At 36.8% G+C, this 18695-nt stretch overlaps 2 protein-coding genes across 3 annotated transcripts in view; one reads left to right on the forward strand and one right to left on the reverse strand.

Annotated features, from left to right (window-relative positions):
- The window catches only part of pamr1a (peptidase domain containing associated with muscle regeneration 1a), a 9532-nt gene extending 5944 nt beyond the window's left edge, over positions 1 to 3588 (reverse strand). For both annotated transcript variants that reach the window (XM_016497047.1, XM_016497046.1), the window contains exons 1-5: positions 3318 to 3588; positions 1403 to 1579; positions 1036 to 1161; positions 806 to 920; positions 442 to 659 (exon numbers count right to left, since the gene is read on the reverse strand). In XM_016497047.1, coding sequence (XP_016352533.1) covers positions 442 to 659; positions 806 to 920; positions 1036 to 1161; positions 1403 to 1579; positions 3318 to 3453 — 772 coding nt within the window. In that variant the 5' untranslated portion in view covers positions 3454 to 3588. The remainder of the gene's footprint in view (positions 1 to 441; positions 660 to 805; positions 921 to 1035; positions 1162 to 1402; positions 1580 to 3317) is intronic.
- Positions 3589 to 8259: 4671 nt separating this feature from the next.
- Positions 8260 to 9657, forward strand: LOC107696609 (four-jointed box protein 1-like). Its single transcript, XM_016497049.1, has one exon. It carries the CDS (start codon positions 8334 to 8336, stop codon positions 9507 to 9509), a length of 1176 nt encoding a protein of 391 aa, XP_016352535.1. The 5' UTR covers positions 8260 to 8333; the 3' UTR covers positions 9510 to 9657.
- Positions 9658 to 18695: the final 9038 nt, after the last annotated feature.

An 18695-nucleotide genomic window follows, 5' to 3' on the forward strand; every position in this document is an offset into this window, starting at 1 on the left:
CAGACACTGAAGCAGTTCCGGCGGATGACGTAGGACGTCGGCGTTGCGTGATTAGTGACGAATGCGGAGAGAAAACTAAAGAAAACGCCAGTCACGAATTAGAAGTACAAACCGAGGATTTGCAACCGAGACTAGCATACCTCAGAGGCGTGCGCGCTGCGCATACGTGCATACGTATGAAATATGGATATTTTTCTTTAAAAAACACATGGATTCACTACAGGGGGCCTATATTCATCCCCCGGAGCCTTCTATAATTTAAAAAATAAAACGGTTTATGCTTTACAATTATAAATTGAATTGCTAATAAAATATACTCAAAATTATGCAAGTAAATAACTAGCTAACTAACTAACTAACTAACTAACTAACTAAATAAATAAATAAATAAAATAAAATGATTAAAAAATAAATAAAAATGATTGATAATTATTATAGTACCTGAGACTTCCTGGAAAGTAGCAAAAAACCCATCATAGTTATTGTAGCCATCTGACACAAAACGAATATGCAGAGAGTTTCCAGAACTTCTGATTGGTAAAGGGCTTTCATCCCCACAGTATCTGCCAATCACAGGCGACTTTGGACTGTCCCCATCCCGCACCTCTACATAGTCATATCGACAACTATGGTCAGATTCCAGGCTAATCGTTGAAAACCTGAACACGTGTGAACATTGAGAAAAACTGTATTGAGAAAACATACTGTACAAATTTGCAATATAATAGCTCCTTCAAGATGATTTAATTGAGAAATGCTTAAACTACAAATCATTCATTAGCTTTGTAGCTTTTACAGTAGATACCTGAGTTCCATTGTTGCTCCTTGGCCAACTTGTAGTGTCCATTCACATTTGGCATTGATTGGATAACTTTCTAAAGTCACATGACCATGTGGTCTCTGTATAACTTCTCCGCATGCTAAAATTGGCAAAAAGAGTGTGTATGAGAAATTATTTATATATTTGTGACAATAAAAACAATAAAGGTAAATGTCATGTATTAAAAGGATTCTGTAAAAGACCAAATAACTCACTGAGACAGTCTCCACCAGACCACCCTCGACGACACGATGTGCAGTACCTGCCTCTGATGTAGAAATCATCCTTGGGCTGCCAGGTGCCATTGTTGCAAGTCTTGCAGTTATCAAAAATGCTGCAACCTTATTGGATACAGAAATTATTTACTTAATAAATAAATAAAGTTTATGAAAACAGCAAATAGAAAGCATAAATAAATAAAAAAACAAATGAAGTATGCTGAAGCTCATATATTTAAAAAATGTATATATTTTGCACAGACGCGTATGCAATTTAAATCCATAATATGAACTGCTCAAGTTGAAAATTACACTTCCAGGTTCTTAAAGTTCAAAACTTCTAGAAAGTTGTGTTCCCTCTTACCCTGGTGAAGGATGCAGGGGTCACACTCATCCAAAACGTTTCGACAGCAGGGTACAGCGTAGCCCACTTTCGTTCCCTGGGAGGGGCACTTACATGAAATCTGCTCATACTCACAGCAGGTACGGCACATGGCGTTCCACTGCGGGCCGGGACATTTATCCTCCTGCGACCTAAAAACTAAATCAAGCAGACTACAAGTCAGAGACATAATGTCTTGCATGATTTTCTAGAATCCATGTGACTGACGTTAAGTGAACAGTGTCTTCTTCAAATGAAGTGTTCACTGTGATACATTTCATTTGGCATGTTAGAGGAAAAGTAAGTCAATTTATCTTCCTGTTACGTCAGGGAAAAGTCATTATTTTGAACAATCAGTCAGTGAAAGCTGATGTGATGATTTGTGAGGCAATATTGTGCCAGAGAAAAATGTTAAGACAAGAAAGTCCATCTTTAAAGAAATAGTTCACCCAAGAAATGAAAATTTGCTGACATTGTACTCAACCTCAGGCCATTGAAGATGTAGATGAGTTTGTTTCTTCATCAGGAACAGAATTGAAATTTAGCATCACATCATTTGCTCACCAATGGATCCTCTGCAGTGAATGGGTGCCATCAAAATGAGAGTCCAAACAGCTGATAAAAACATCACAATAATCCACAAGTAATCCACATGACTCTAGTCCATCTATTAATGTCAATTAATGTGTTTGTAAACAAATCTATGAAGATGTTTTAAACCTTTAAACCCTTGTTTCTGTGTCCATAATCCATAATATTGATTTCTCCAGTGAAAAACAGCCATCTCGTCTGAATTAGGAGAGACATATGCACAGATCAAGCACTGTTTACAAGTGAAAACTGTTCTAAACAAACATGTTAGCCGATGTGAAAGGACAACAGGGGATTCACTTCCTCACTGGAGGAAGCGTTATTATGGGTTATGGACTTAAAGGTTTAAAGTTAAAACACCTTAATGATTAATTAGTTTATTCACAAGATGTTAATTGATGGACTGGAGTCGTGTGGATTACTGTGAAGTTTTTAATCAGCTGTTTGAACTCTCATTATGATGTGATACAAATTTCTCCAAATCTGTTCCGATGAAGAAACAAACACATATATATATCTTGGATTGGCTTGGGGTGAGTACATTTTCAGCTAATTTTCATTTTTGGGTGATCTATTCATTTAAGTTCTCAACCATGTCTTGGCAGGTTCAAGTCATGCTTTTGTCATAGATCTTGTAATTATAGTCTGTGGTCTTTCATCGCCCCTCAGAAGTTTAGCTGTGACCATAATATAGATAAAAGATGAGCGACTGTGGTAACTGTGCAACAGTGCTAAAATTATAACACTGCTTCTGTTTTTGTGGGAGCAAGATTCCCATCTGTGTCTTGCTATCTTTGAGTTTGCAAAAAAAGGTTCCTATAGTCATTTCTTGGCGCATTTATCTCATGTCTGTTTTTCTCATTTGTGAGAAAATGTCCAAAGAGATTTATGCTCATCAAGCACATGTATCCAGGTTTACTAAGCACTAAACAGAACTGACCACTGACCTCTGAACTGTATATTTTGGACACTGTCAAAGAATTATGTCAAATTTGCAAGCAACACAAGGACAGCTGATGAATATTTAAACAGATTTACAATTTTCCGCAAGTCTCATATGACAAAAGTCAGCTGGGACTTGAGGAACACTCATCTAAATCTGATCTTTAAAGCACATTTTAATGGAATGTAACCTGCAGAATAACATTAAGTGGTGTTAAAGGACTAAACACACAGTCAGATAAATACACTTTCCAGTGGCTGTGGTATTTAAATTGCACAGTGCATTGCAATAACAGTGTCTGTGTCAGAAAAACACAGTCATTATTCTTGAAAGCAAATGTTAAAATTTTTACAAAATTCTTACCATTGGGCCAAGATGCTCCAGTGCCTAAAAGTTGAAGAAGATAAAGAAAGATAGAGAGCGAACCAGCATGGTATCCACACTTAGGGGACATCCATATCCCTGTGCTCACAGCCAGCTGGCCTGAGGGAAAGAGCATTCTTCTGCCAAGACTTCTGTTGTGTCAAATGAGCTCCTGCAACATGAGGCCAGTGATTAGAACCCCCCAGTCTCTCTGTCTTTCCTCTCCCAGTATGTCTCTCTCTCTCTCTTCTCTCGCAGACAGTTCCTCTTGCTTCACTCTCTCCCTCAATTTACAGTCTGTTGCAGTTTCACTGCTCAACTGTTGCTGTGACGTAAGACCTTTGATGCAGAGCAAGGGGAAACCTTTAACCCATTCTCTTACCAATGTCATGTTTGTTTATTTGTTAGACACAGTTACTAAGTTACTTCTAAATATTCCTCTGCCAGCAAACCAAGCTGTTGTAGCAGCTTGGAACAAAAGTTGTAAATGTAAAAAACTGTAAATGTAGTTTCTAGAGAAGTGTAGTGGAGTCTTTAATAATACTAATTTAGGTTATAATTTATGTACTGACAACACACTTTTGGGAGAATATATATATAAATAAATAAATATAATAAATTGGCACCATTTCACTGGTCAAGCAGATAATGGGATGTGGGAATGTATTCTACAAATGACTGACTTTGAGAACTCTCTTTCATTGCCTCTCTCTCTCTTTCTCTCTCTCTCTAACCCCTCCCCCATCTGTTTCTCCATTTGACTGATCCATTTGGATTATTTTCTTTACATGTAGACTTTCAGTCTTCTGCTGCAACTTTCACTTTTGATATGAGAAAAATATTTGTGATTCTCTAAGGTTGGTGTCACAAAGACAGATGTAAGTTGTTTTCTAGTTTGGTAGAATGGTTCAGCAGGACAGACTAAAGAGGAAAACATTTCCCCGTTTGTTGAGTTCCCATGGAAACCGAGTTTCCATGTTCTTAACTGTTCCCAAATACACTCATTCTGTCTGAATGAAGAAAACCCCCTGCTCTTATGACTGTGATGATTAACAAATGTGTCACAAGACACAAAGCACAAACACACTGAAAAAAATATCCTGCTGGTAAACAACTGTTGATCTGACCTATCAATATTTATAATTAGACAAGTATAGTCTAATGCTACTTTAGTTCAAAATAGGATCTCTGCAAAAAGCCTTAACTGTTTTCCAGTTTATTTTTTATTACTGCCTGTTTCCACCCTCTCTACACCATACAGTATTCGTTTTCCATAGAAACCCTCCTCAAGTTATTTTCATTCTCTCCAAACAATAAAATCAAATCAAAACCCAAATCCATACACCACCACAGCTTTGCATGTTTAGTATTGTGTGCATATTGAAAACAAATTCTAAGATGTTTATGTCCTCAGAATGTTTAGCAGTTTTACGACTATTGAAGTCAACCATCAATGTGTCCAACAGCAGGCAAACAGCATATGCGTACAATACATTTACTAAAATTATCGACATGTTTTTTTGTTTGTTTTGTTTTTTGAGGGGTTGTCAGAGATGTTTTACATGCAACTCTGACATTTAATTTGTTTCAGCTGTGGCAGCTACATACAAACAAAATTCCACAGAAAGGACAGAGTCTTAAAAATATTTTCAAATAAACATCTCCTTCCAAACGGAGTGTTTATCTTGGACAAATATGAATAAATCACACTGGCAGTTTTAAAGGGATATTTGAATGATAGTTTCGATTATCACAAACGTTTTACTTCTGTTAAGGGGCAGTCACAATCCATCAATGTCTAAGCAATATTGGATTATATTCTTGCACAGCTGTATAACGTATGATAGAAGAAGACTGTAATCACTTATTGAAAACCTAGACTTGCCTCTGGATGTTTTGAGGTAGACTCAACTACCAAATAAGAAACATTCAAGAAGCGTTGCTGATGGTGTGTTCTACTTAGCATCTCTTGCTCGAGGGCACTCTGAAGGGAAAAGGGTTTCTCTCTAAAATATTCATGGACATTCTGGACAAAGTTCGCTAAAACGTGCATTTGCAATGAGAAGGAACACCGAGGGAACAGACACTTCAGTACTTTGCCACTTTGGCACACACTCTGCTCAGCTCTGCAATATTTAGTCACTGTATTTTAATGTTGGTCCTTTTTATACGACCTGCGTAACTATTCTAAGTTGCATTCCGAAAGTAAAAGATTAATGGACCATTAAATACATTTCAATAATGCGGAATGGAAAATGGAGTGAAGTGTCTGCATAACGTGAGGTTTTATGCACAAAAAGTATAATTCGTAATTTTAATATATGACAAATTGCTTACGATGTCCCTTGTTTGTAAGAATCTTTGTATGAAAGTATAGCTTTTTTAGATTAATTGCCAAAATCAATATAGCTTCTTACTCTTATTATTTGCTTTGCTAAATCACAATTAGAACGCCTATCTAAGCTATTAATATGATTCTTCTGGTTATGTTTGAGTTGGCCCAGTGATGAAGCAGCCTGGAGCAGAAAAACATTTTTTTTAAATATTTTATTAAGGTTTATTTTTGAGTTGTTGTCAGTCAGGTCTCTAACTTTCTTCTACAAAACATCCTGCATCTGGCTTCAAAAGTGAACATTCCACATAGGCTGCACCTGATCTCAATGAAATCCTGCAGTGGGCCGAAGCTGCCTCCAGATCAGCCGTCCTCATACACGACTTGTCTGATGCATTTCAAGCTAATGACATAGAGCCCATACAACATGACAAAACCTGTTCTTAAAGACCAGCTCACAGTCTCTGCACCAATCTCCTTTCAGACAAATTGGCCAGGATGAAAGAACAACACCTGTAACCCAACCTAGCAAAGACAGGCCTCCTTGTCAACCCTTACATCCATAAAACATAACAACATCTCTATACAGATAAGCTTATTTAGTTTTCTTTGACCTTCTAGCAACTTTTCAGTGCAGACTTGTTATTCATCTAGAGGGCATAGAACCAAAGTTTTAGGTTTTTACAGATAAACCACTGTTTTTGTATATTCATTAAATAAATATGTTCTAAACATTTTAGTGTATTTCGAAAGCCCATGTTTTTATATATTGTAGAACTTCACACAAGTAACAGTTCTGTGATTCTGATCTGGGGTGCATTTCCCATACAACAATGTTACTCACTCACTGCTTAAATATCAAAGTACAATGCCACGTTGGTTCAACAATATAAGACTGAGTAATAACTTTTGCAAATTCATCAATTTGAGATCTCTGAGATGCTGTTTGGAAATGTCCATTTGAACTATGGTTTTTGGAAAAACCGAATACTATGCTGGTAACAGAAACTTGCGACCAGTTGGCTAACAATGCTCCTGGTTTGGCTTTGTTCCTCTATGCCGACATCTTATTTTGGGAACCTGCAAACAGGTATCTAACACCCAAACCACAACATATCCTAGTCTTCTCAGCAGGTGCAAAGCTCCAAAATCAGTGTGCACGCATTCATGTGAAGAGTGACAGAATGGTGGCAGGGGGAGGATTTAAGCACAACACCTGCAGCTTTTTCATGCTCCTGGCCAGACATTTTGGGAACATGGTCTGACCAGCTGTATGTCTGGCAGTGCATTCAAGTAATAAGTAACAAGCCAAAACAGAATGACAGTAGGATCAGCTCACACATGACAAAACAACCCAGAATGTTGTGACCAAACAGTACCACACCAAATCAATTTTTAACAAATGAATGTTGAAAATGTCTTTGTTGAAAAAAAAAAATGCGTTGTTTAATGGTGAATTTTCAAATGTACTAGGCCTATAAATAAATGTTATGTCACTGGTCTGCCGTGAGTTCTCTCGCTGCAGTGGCTGTGTTGGACGCCTTTTGCAGTGTGGCAGCTGTGACCATCATGTGTTTATGGTTGGCGCTTGATGTCCCCGCATTTATTCCCAATCTGTGGTGTGAGAGCTGCAAATCATTGCCGTTTGTTTCATGACTCCAGTAAGGACTGCTTGTTTGGACGTTTCATTTTTCCTTTCAGACTCATTGTGTTTGCGCTGTCTGGTGGACCGCACACACCAGTTATTATCACTCTGGACTATCCTGTTGAGCTGTCTGCTGTATGTACATTGTAAACATTTATTATATCACCTGATTTGCTTGTTTTGTTTAGATGTACCCTCATGCTTATGCTTGTTAAAATGCCTTCAGCACTATCTGAAAGCACTATATAAAGTGAACATTATTATAAGTAGTAGTAATGCTGCCTTCAAATGCACCTGGGAAATGTGTACCTTGTTATTACTAAACAAAATAATTATATTTTGAACAATAAACTCAAACAACTCTCTGAATTCAAAATGATGAAAAATGTACTTTTATCGCTTATTTATACATATAGGCTAACAACTAAATGTCTTTGTTACATAAAGCAAACTGTGAAAGTTGAGTGATTTACACCATTTACCACAGGCTTGCTTTGCAACTTGTATCACTTGCCTGTTTTGATGGGCTATGATGATAGGAACCTTTAGCTCATGTGAGCGTATGGCTTAGTACTGTTCATTTCTCTATGTGTAAAACTTTTTCAATAAGCAAAAGTTACTGAGTGTACCTTTGAGTAACAACCCGCCAACTAATCACGCCACATAACTGTTAAGTCGCTAGAGACCTCAATCTGAGTCGTTTACTCAAATAAATAGCTACTGTTGATAGACAAGTTTGAAATATATCAAATCCAAATACTTTCCTGTGCATTTACCAGAAAAGTCTAAACATCCTCATCTAACCTTTTCGTCATTGGCATTCCCCCTGGAGAAATATGAAACCACATTTCAAGTCTCATTATCAGAGTTTGGTCACATGATTCGCGTCCATGCGAGTGAAGCTGTACTGAAGGCTTGGAAGAGTTTGGGAGGAGATGCAGGGAACATCGCATAGGAGAGGATAATTCATAATAATGATCATATTTTAGCCATAGAAGACTCATGTAAGAAGAGGTAAATGGAACGCGAAATGGACTAAATGCGTTTTGAAATCATGAACGCCTGCAAGGTGAAATTATGCGCGTCACTTTTTATGTGGCTTGGAATAGTTACGTGGATTAGAAATGTGAAGTTGCATCTTTGGTTCGTATTTGTCCAGCAATCCACTGAACGGGACGTTGTATGTTCTGTTGCAAACGAGCAGGTAAATATTTCTAAAAGACACGCGCCAGTGAACGCAAGATTGCGCGATGGGAAAACTTTTAGTATTCTGGATAACGCGATCGAGCACCGGGTCTTCTGGAGCTCGTGGCTCGACGGTCTCTCCACTCGTGTTTTTGGCGTGGAGCACGAGAGGAAGTGGAGAGAGCAGGTTCGGGACGCTCGGGTGGTTGTGCTGGAAGCGGGCTGCGGCCGACCCACAAACCGCCTAGCGACCTTCGCCGACGGCACGAGAGCATGCGTGCGATACGGCATAGACGCGGATCAAGTGCTGGGAGAAACGCTCTCGTATTATCTAGCGGAACTGCTTGGGATTTCCAACCTTCCGCCCTTGGCGCTTTCCAAACTGAACCTGTCCAGTGAGCAGTGGGCAAGTGTGCGAGGAAATATCGAGGCGTTAGAGTGGTCGCCAAATGCCATTGTGTCTCTCACTGAGTTCATCCCAAATGTCACTGGAGTGTTTATTCCATTGCATTTGCGGAAACAGCAAGTAGGAGGTCTGCAACTCTCTGCTGAGAATATATCTAACATGACTGTAGCGTATCTGGTTGAGTTAATGCAATGGAGTGATCTAATCATATTTGATTATTTAACAGCCAACTTTGATCGAATTGTCAGTCACATTTTCAGTCTCCAGTGGGACGCGCGCGTGATGGAGAGGACCACTAATAACCTTCTCAAAACAATCAACGGACATTTGCTTTTTATTGATAACGAGGCAGGGCTTGTTCACGGATACAGAGTGCTTGACTTGTGGGAACGATATCACAGACTACTGCTGGCTTCGTCGTGTATTTTTCGCAGAAGTACAGTCCGGCGTGTTTCTGAGTTGAAGCGCTCCGGAAACAGCGCGAAGCTGCTGTGTGAACTGTACCGCGCGAGGGAACCGTTGGCGCGCGAGCTGGGCTCTCTGTCTGAAGAGCACGCGCTTACGTTGCAGAACAGGATTGATGTGGTTTACAAACACATTAAGCAGTGCGCAGAAATCATGTAGACATTTGCGAGCTCAGGTGGTTCTATTTGTAGGTGCTATAAATACGTTGCTGTCTGTAGTGTACTGTTATCGTGTCATTCCAATGTGAACTTATAATGCTTAGTAGAATTAATGAATAACGTGGCAGAATAGGGATATTAGCAAAAGGCTGCTATTCCCTGTTGAAAAAAACAGCATATGCTGGTTAGGTATGTTTTGACGCTGGGATGCTGGTTTAAACTGGTCCTTTGCTGGTTTAAGCTAGTCCTTTGCTGGTAAAAAGATCATAAGCCAGCTTAAGCTAATGTACTGGTTTCCCAGGCTGCTCTTTTGGCTGGTTTTAGAATAATTTGGGACACTTTTTGGGTCGGACTGGGAGACCAGTTTGGGCAGGCAGCAAGCTGGTTTAAGATGTTTTGTTTTCATGAGGGTCCAAACAAATTAATCAATAATAAAGAGTAAATGGACCTTACAGTCTAACACACTGTCTCATATCTGCATGTATCCTAAACTTTGGATATTTCATATAAATGTATTATATTTATTTATTCATCCCTAAACTGTTTAAATGAATGTCAAGTGTCGAGTGCTGTTGTTACACCTACCACACCCAGGTGAGTTATAACACAGAAAATGTACTAAATTTAAAATCTATCTGTTCATTTATTTGAGTGATTTTTCATAAATATCAGTCTACATTTTGTTCAAAGTTGTGCGATATTTGTAGGTCCAATGGAGTTAAATTTCAAAGAAGTGTTACAGCCCTCCCCATATGTTCAGCCATGATGCTTCTCATTTCTATAACATGTAGATGAGATCATTTTAGCATTGGTTGAATGTGAATAGGCTTGACAGAATGATGTATGACTGTTCAATGCAGCTTATTATGAATGCTGAGACAGCAATGCGTTTCGGTACTATTCCATCATCTTTATCAGTAATATTGATCTCCATGATTGATATATACTCTACAAAACCCTTCCTGAAAAACAATTACATGCATTATTTTCCTAGTTCAGAATTATGCTTTATTACTGTATTTGCCCACATTTTTATTGGTGGAGTAGTGTCAGAAAACAAAATCAACTTGTTTGCAAAAAATTGCAAATCTAATATTTATTATTAAATCTGTCAATTATGTTTGGTTTCATAAATCAGATGTGATGGAGGCAGGGTGGACTGTCATTAAATATTAAAGTGAAATTTTAGAGCACCTTTTCATCAGAGCACGACTTTGTGGCATCTCGTCAAAAGTTGCAGAAATGCTCATTTAAAATGCAATATACAGCTTTAGTCATGTGGAAGAAACACCATTTTGTGAGAATTGGGAGGACTTGATTGCAACAAATATGGTAGAACAGAGGGCTCCATTCCTGCATTTCCCTACAGAATCTCAGTCCTTTCATGGCCTGTGTTGAGGGGGATTTGGTTTCAAAGGCATTTGCAGCTTTCATCAACATCACTCATAGCCTCTTTAAGCTATTTTATCTTGACTGCTTTGGGATCAGGAACACTAACAACAAAGTGAGCTTTTTAAATAATTTTCTATGCCACATATCTTTTAAATATTTCATGTTGGTATGACTTGGAGTCCTATGGCTTATATACAGTAGAGGGAGCAGCAGAAGTGATTAAGTGGAGGTCAGAGGTTAAGCAGAGGGGAATGTTCATACCAGATCAGCCACCTGCCCAATCAGTCACTTTCCATGTCAAACACAGCTCACAACCACAGCTAAATATGTTTACTCTTACAGTTTGCAGATCATAAACTCTATCAGTAAGTCTACTTTACTGAAACTCCAACTGTAGGATGCTGGTGTTGTGTTTAACATACATAACAAGCTTTTGAATTCATTGGTTTGTTTAAAAAAATAGTTTTTTTGTTAAAAAAATAAAAACAATAATTTTGTAAATGTACGCTACTGTTTGAAAGTTTAGGGTTAGAACTAAATACTTTTATTCAACAAGGGTGCATTAAATTGATCAAAAGTGTGATCAAAGACGTGCTATTACAAAAGATTTCTATTTCAAATAAATGCTGTTCTTCTGAACTTTCTATTCATCAAAGAATCCTGAAAAAACAAATCCCATGGTTTAAACAAAAATGTTAAGCAGCACAACAGTGTTTTCAACATAGATAATAATAATAAATGTTTATTTTGCACCAAATCAACATATAACACTGAAGACTAGGATAATGGCCACTGAAAATTCAGCTTTTCATCACAGGAATAAATTACATTTAAAAATATTTTCAAATAAAAAAAAATATATATATATTTTTTATTTGCATTAATGTCTCACAATATATCCAAAGTTCTGTCATGAAACTCTTGTCCGATAGGGCAAACTCAATCTGACATAATGACATCATTATAACATGGCACAGCTTATTGGTTCTTTTTGTATCAGCAGCCAATGAGCCATTCCACCAAAAACCCAAAGACCAAACACATTAGCATTGTCATATACATTATACCATGCCAACCCCTCTAGAGTTGTCATGATAGAAATATTGTTTTTACTGTATTTTTTATCAAATAAATGAAACCTTGTTAAGTCTAAGAAATTTCTTTCAAACACATTAAAGTATCTACTAACCTCAAACTTTTGTTTTCCCAACTCTAAACCTGAAGCTCAAAAAGTTGAGCCAAAAGTAAGTTCTTTATTTTTAAGCAAGGCTATAGGCATTAGGTAATGGCCTCAGAGACAATGCCTTATTCTATTTTTCAAAGGTCTGTGGTGTTTGTGCTGTAGCTTTTTATTTTACAGTGATATATGGAGCAGTTTGTAGACTATATGGGCTTTTTAACATTTTCCAAACTTCAACAAAAATGAGACCAATTCCCTGTTGCGAAGGTATCAAAGTATGGTTAAAATATTAACCCATTTCCCCCCTCTATGGAACACAAATAATTTACTCAGCCTCCACACGAAAGGCTTTCCCCTCTCTGTGCGCCACTAACACTGATGGAACCAAATAGAATCCATCTATAATAATGACAAATACATGGAGCCGAGTGGAAGTGTGGATCACCATCTATCAGAACAGACGTGGGAGTTGCAGAATGGCGAAGTGGGCGTAAGCATGAACTTAGAGAGAATTTAATGACTCTGTTTTTCAGACATTTCCCAACCTTGGCGCATGAATGTGTTGTGCATTAGTGGAAAGCTGTACATAAAATGTATTTTTCTTCATTATTTTGCCAGTAAAAAGTATTTTTGCGTCTCTTGCCTGTTAAGGATTTCGAGAGAAATATGTGCTCATGAATGCACTGTTTGTTGTAGTAAATCTACTCATGCACACAAACACATGTACACACATGCAATTCATGAGTTGCTATGGAAGAACAGAGGCGAGGCCAAAGCACTCCGTAGCAGACTGGCAGTAATTGGCATTTCTCCCTCTCTCTCCCCAGGCCCTATTTTGCTACCACACTGAGGAAAACGGAAGAGCCATAAAAATAAATAGGAGAATGGCACACAGCGCGTTCCCTCCCCTGTGTTTCCCTCTACTGATCTCAAAGCACACTGAGCACAGAGGAAAAATGTCTCTTTCACGAGCCCCTACCAGCCCCAAGACAGCACTTCCTACTACATCCTAATGGCTCAGAAAAGATGAAGTCATCCCTTTTGTCAAAAGTAAAGTAATGGCCTCATCCACATAGTCTCACTCACAAAGCTCTATACATAAGCCCTGGTCCTCTTTCATAATACATTCTAACTATAAAGAGGGATTTCATTTGTATATTGAAAGATATACACACACACACACACACACACACACACACACAGACACACACACATATATATATATATATATATATATATACACACACACACACACACACACACACACATATATTTCAAAAGCATGAAACATTTTTAAAGACTCCAAACTTTAGAATGTAAATTGTAAAATAAAAGTGTATTCTGCTCACTAAGGCTGCATTTTTTAATTAATTAATTGAATGTATAAAATTGTAATATCATTACAATTTAAAATAACAGTTTTCTATTTTAATATGTTTTAAAATGTATTTTATACCTTTGATGGCAAAGCTGAATTTTCAGCAGGAATTGCTCGATTTTTCAATGTAACATGATTCTTCAGAAATCATTCTAATTGATTTGAGGCTGAAGAAACATTTCTTATTATTATCAATGTTGAAAGCAATTGTGCAGATTAATAATTTTGCGGAAACTGTGATATATTAAAGAATCCTGAAAATATATATATTAATTTTATATTTATTAAAAAAAAGGTATTAAATTTACATCTATAATTTGTGTGTGTGTGTGTGTGTGTGTGTTTTCAGGATTTTTTTTTTTTTTTGATGAATAGGAAGTATTCAAAAGATTATATTTGTTTGAAATGTAATGTCTGATTTTTAAGCACTACTTAATACACATAAACAAGTTAACAATTTTTAGAATTTTTTTTCTTTTAAATTTATGTATAAACATATTTATTTCATTTAAGCCCCCCAGAAAATCAGTTGTTGTGTGATCTCTCTTCACATTTGCTAAAAAGTGCCTGAAGTAGCAATATGATGTTATTCATCCTCTATAATAATAATAATAATAATAACAATAAAAAAATTTGAAATTTTCTCAAAACATAATTAATCACACACAAATATGCATAAACATGTCCAACTGTCACCCACTGAAAAATAAACAAAAATCAACTGAAATATTATGACTGTAACTAACATCAATATTAACCCATGCCAACATATAAAAACACACACAAACAGACAAAATGTGCAGATTCAGCCACCAGGTGGCGGTCTGTTGTAACAAAGTGGACTCTTGCTGCAGACTACCATTTGTGTACCACGCTTGACAGAAAGTAAACAAAAAACAAAGAGGTTTTGGAAGTTTTTAATATTTGTGCATTTTAATGATGAAATATAAAAATAGATCATATGATTCTATCAAACAGTGCACAATATTTTGGGAATGTTAATCCCATAACATAATTTCTCATTTTGTGTCTCCCACGTCCCCTTCTTCTCCCAGTACCCCCTTGCACCTTGCTCTCAGGAATCTCCAGACAAGGGAATGCCTCAGTAATTCCCTCAGGAGTGCTGGTACTTCCTGCCTTCCATTAAATGCCTTAGAGCACCAGGTGATGCAAATATTTTGTTTTCCCTGCAGTCTATATGCTCAGTCAGGGCTTATTGTAATGGGTAAGACCCCCACCGAGGGACAATCAGTATGGACTGCATTTTCACTCTCCCAAACAGCAAACATACTTTCCCTTTACACAAAGCAGAACAAGGAAGGAATGCTAATCACCTGCCCATCAAACTACCACGTTCAGTGGGCTGTCAAGGCCTAAAACGAGAAGGCACATTAGTCAAATTTTTGCCCATGTTTGCATTGTCAGATGAACAGGGTATCATATTTTTTGAGAATACAGTCTTTTTACTGTTAAATGCCATCAAATGTATGGTTTTTTGGAAGTGAAAATTATGAATTACTCTATAACAGTGAAGGACATGCCTGCTTGACACATTGATTATACTTAAATAATGTTTCATTCTCATTTTTGTTACCAGTAACAAAGAAATTAGGGTTTTGAATTACATGTTATGTGATACAAATGCATGTTACATGTTGTGTAGTGTGTTTGACCATGTACACTGACTATATGCAAGTATTGGACATTTTTTTATGGACAGGTCACTTACAGTGAACTCTGATTCATTGTGTGGCTTTCTATTGTGCCACCTGTGTTATTATTATCAACTTAAGGTAAAAAGCAGATTTTGGTATAGTAACATTATATCACTTAATTATATATACATTTATGAGTTGTAAAATATACTGTACAGACAAAAATATGGCTTTTTTCCCCATACCATAATTTAACAGGCTACTTCTTTAAAAAGTGTATTCAAAAGCTTCATTCTGCTCTGTTGGGAGCTTGTAGGCCTGGAGTTTCTCGAACACACCCTTGACTCCGTCACTAAGTTGTGCACTTTACTCAATGAAATGTTCTGAGGGCCACTTATTCTGTTTTATTCAGTTCACTGCTAGTTTAAAAACAAACTTCACTTCCTCTCATCAAACATGTAGCTCCATCCCAAGCTCAGTGCAGTCTGAGAGCTCATGCGGGACTTTTAAAGATCCCCGCAGGGGAGTAGTGAGTGAGTGCCACACTTTCACTTGGCAAAACAGCAAACATACCTTCCCTTCATTGCCACACAAAAGATTACAAGCAGGAAATGCTAATCGTCCGCCCGTCAAACTATCACAAGTCTGAGGTGAGCTGCTCTGTTAACTGTCATCCCTGCAGAGCCGCTGGGCTTCTGATGGTTTCATCTGCCCTCGGAAAGAGACATCCACGGAGGCTCAAACAGTGGCTCAGGCTCCCAGAACAAAAACAGTCCCAGGCTCCAGGGATGTGGGCTCATTATTAGTATGCATGCCGTTGTGTTCTCCCATTGACTTTTGCACTAAGGACAAGGCCAGAGAAGCACTCTTTTATTAAGCAATGGGGAGCTTATCTTATTCATCTGCGAACCGCTCCATTGCGTATGCAGGCAGATGAATGTTATCTCATTACTGCTGTCTGTCCGTGCATCAAATGTGTAGAATGTGATACGGTCCGTGTTGAGATGGAAATTTAGATTATGGCATTGTGTATATTCAAAATATAAAATAAAGGTGAGACTTAAAGGGACAGTTCACCCCAGAATGAAAATTCTGGCATCATTTACTCATCTTCATGTTGTATGCATGAGCTTTTTCTTGTGTTGAACTCATAAAAGAAGATATTTTGAAGGATGTTTCAACTGTTTTTGTCTGTACAATGAAAGTCAGTGGGGTTCAAAACAACACTGAACCCCACTGATTTCCATTGATTGGACAAAAAATCACTTCTTTTATGTTCCACAGAAGAAAGTCAGTCATGCAGTTTTGGAATGACATAAGGATGAATAAATGATGGTGGCATTTTCATTTTTATGTAAATATGTTGGTATTTTTATGTTTTTTTTTTTTAGTTCAGTTTTTTATAGTTTAATATTTAGTAATTTTGCTATGTGCTTTTGTAATTTTTTTTTGTAATTTTAAATTGGGCAACATTTCTCATTTTAATTTAACATTTTTCTTGTAAGGTTTTTTTTCAGCCTCATTTCATTTAACAAAAAGTCTTATTAATAGTTTTAGTTACTAATAACAACACTGGTATAAGAATCAGGAAACAAGATACACTGAAAAAAGTTTTTCAAGTTTTTTCATCCAATTAATAATTTGTCTTTCAATTAAATTTACCATTATTTGTTTTACTTTTCAAGTAATATTTGTTTAGTTCAAAACATTGATAAATATAACTAATGTTCATTAAGAGCTCAACTAAGACATATTTGTTTTGACGAATGTAAAATATCAAGGATAGATTAACTCATATTATTAAAGGGGTCATATGATGCGATTTAAATTTGTCCTTTCTCTTTGGAGTGTTACAAGCTCTTGGTGCATAAAGAAGATCTGTAAAGTTGCAAAGACTAAAGTCTCAAATCCAAAGAGATATTCTTTATAAAAGTTAATAGTTAACCACGCCTACCTAAAATGGCTCATTCTAACACGTCCCCACATATCTACTTCACTATGTGGGAAGATTTGCATAACGCCGCCCAAATGTTCACACAAAGACAGAAAGCGTAACTTTTATAATCACTGTAGTATTGTTGCCGCTGTCGCCATGTCGTGAAGACACTGTGTGCTTCGTTGTGAAAGCGAAACACTTTATTGACTGGCACACTGCACAATTAAATGTAAACCCTTAAGTCAGATGCCCTTATAAAGACTGTAACTTTAAAGTTTGTTCTACACAGAAAAGTTGTCAACAACAAGCCTGACATCACCCAAAGGCCAGCTCTTTTTACAGTAAACCAGGTATGTATAAGTGCATTCATCCCATGTTGTATTTGCCATAATTACAAGATTACAACTTGGAAAAAGAATTCATGTCCTTGTAGAACTCATAATTGCCATCTGTAATCTTTTCATCCCATGTTGTATTTGCCATAATTACAAGATTCCAACTTGATGTGAACGCAGCATATGATCTTGAGTATTTGACAACAGCATTATCTGACTTACTTGATAATGTCTTTATCAATCTGTTTCTTCCTCTTTTAGGATGCAGCTGACAAGACAGACTCCAGTAAGAATCCTCAGCGTTGATCAAGTAAGTCCACATCTAACCCATCTAGAGAGGGAATAATCTTGGAAGAAAGCTTTGTAATGGATGAACCTACCGATCTCAGGCCCTGCACCTGGACTAAGTGTATGAAAAGCACTTTATATTTTATTCAGCAGGTAATGCTCAACCTCGGAAAAGGTGAGTTAGCACCTAAAATGCAGTACTGCCAATATTGTGAACTCAGAGTGGAATAAAACCATATAGTTTTAATGCCGTTTGTTGTGATTCTGAGATAAACTGTTTTATGTTAGTTTGTTAATGTTTTATGGGGAAATGTTTCCAGATAAAAAATCATGTTTTGTTGTGTTTTTAAATTAACATTTGGAATTGAATTAAAATAAAACAGAAAATTGCATGAATGTAATGAATTGCTCCTAACCCTAACCCTATTTGTTTGCTTTTTTCCTTAACTTTCTAGTTTAACAAATTGGAAAAACAAAACAACTGATATAGATTTAACTTGGAAATTACATTGAAAAATGTTTCATTCATCCAATTAAAAAAATGTAGGGTAATGATTCACATCTATATTTTTTAACTTGAGCCAATGAAAAATAAATAACTTGCGCTAAACAATATTTTCTATGTCTATGAAAACTATAAAAAGAAATTTCTTTGAGATGAGAATTTTTGTTTTGATTAAATCCTATATTTTTTTTGTTTGGATCAAAAATAGAATTTAAATTAAATGACACCTTAGTCTTGTGTATGAGACTAAGGTGATCTATAATGTATTTTCTGAACTCTACTTTAGATTCTCTGCTGTATATTCTTGTTTTCTTGTTCGATATCGCTTGAAACATTAGTGAATACTTCAGTTTTAGTTTGAAACCAGTGTCTTTATATTCCCATCACAGCAGGCTGTTAATGCGGTGCCTCATGCTAATATTAGGCAGGCATGCTCACTCAGTCTCACTCATTGTGTTCTCGCCTCCATCCAAAAGCTTGAAAGTTTTTTTTGCTTCTCTATTCCTTTTCCTTAATCA

This window comes from Sinocyclocheilus anshuiensis, unplaced genomic scaffold, assembly GCF_001515605.1.
Source record: "Sinocyclocheilus anshuiensis isolate Anshui unplaced genomic scaffold, SAMN03320099.WGS_v1.1 scaffold502, whole genome shotgun sequence".
NCBI lineage: Eukaryota > Metazoa > Chordata > Actinopteri > Cypriniformes > Cyprinidae > Sinocyclocheilus > Sinocyclocheilus anshuiensis.

What these genes read in the sequence shown, in the direction of transcription:
- LOC107696609 (XM_016497049.1), top strand. Translation starts at nt 8,334, where the DNA reads ATGCGTTTTGAAATCATGAACGCCTGCAAGGTGAAATTATGCGCGTCA.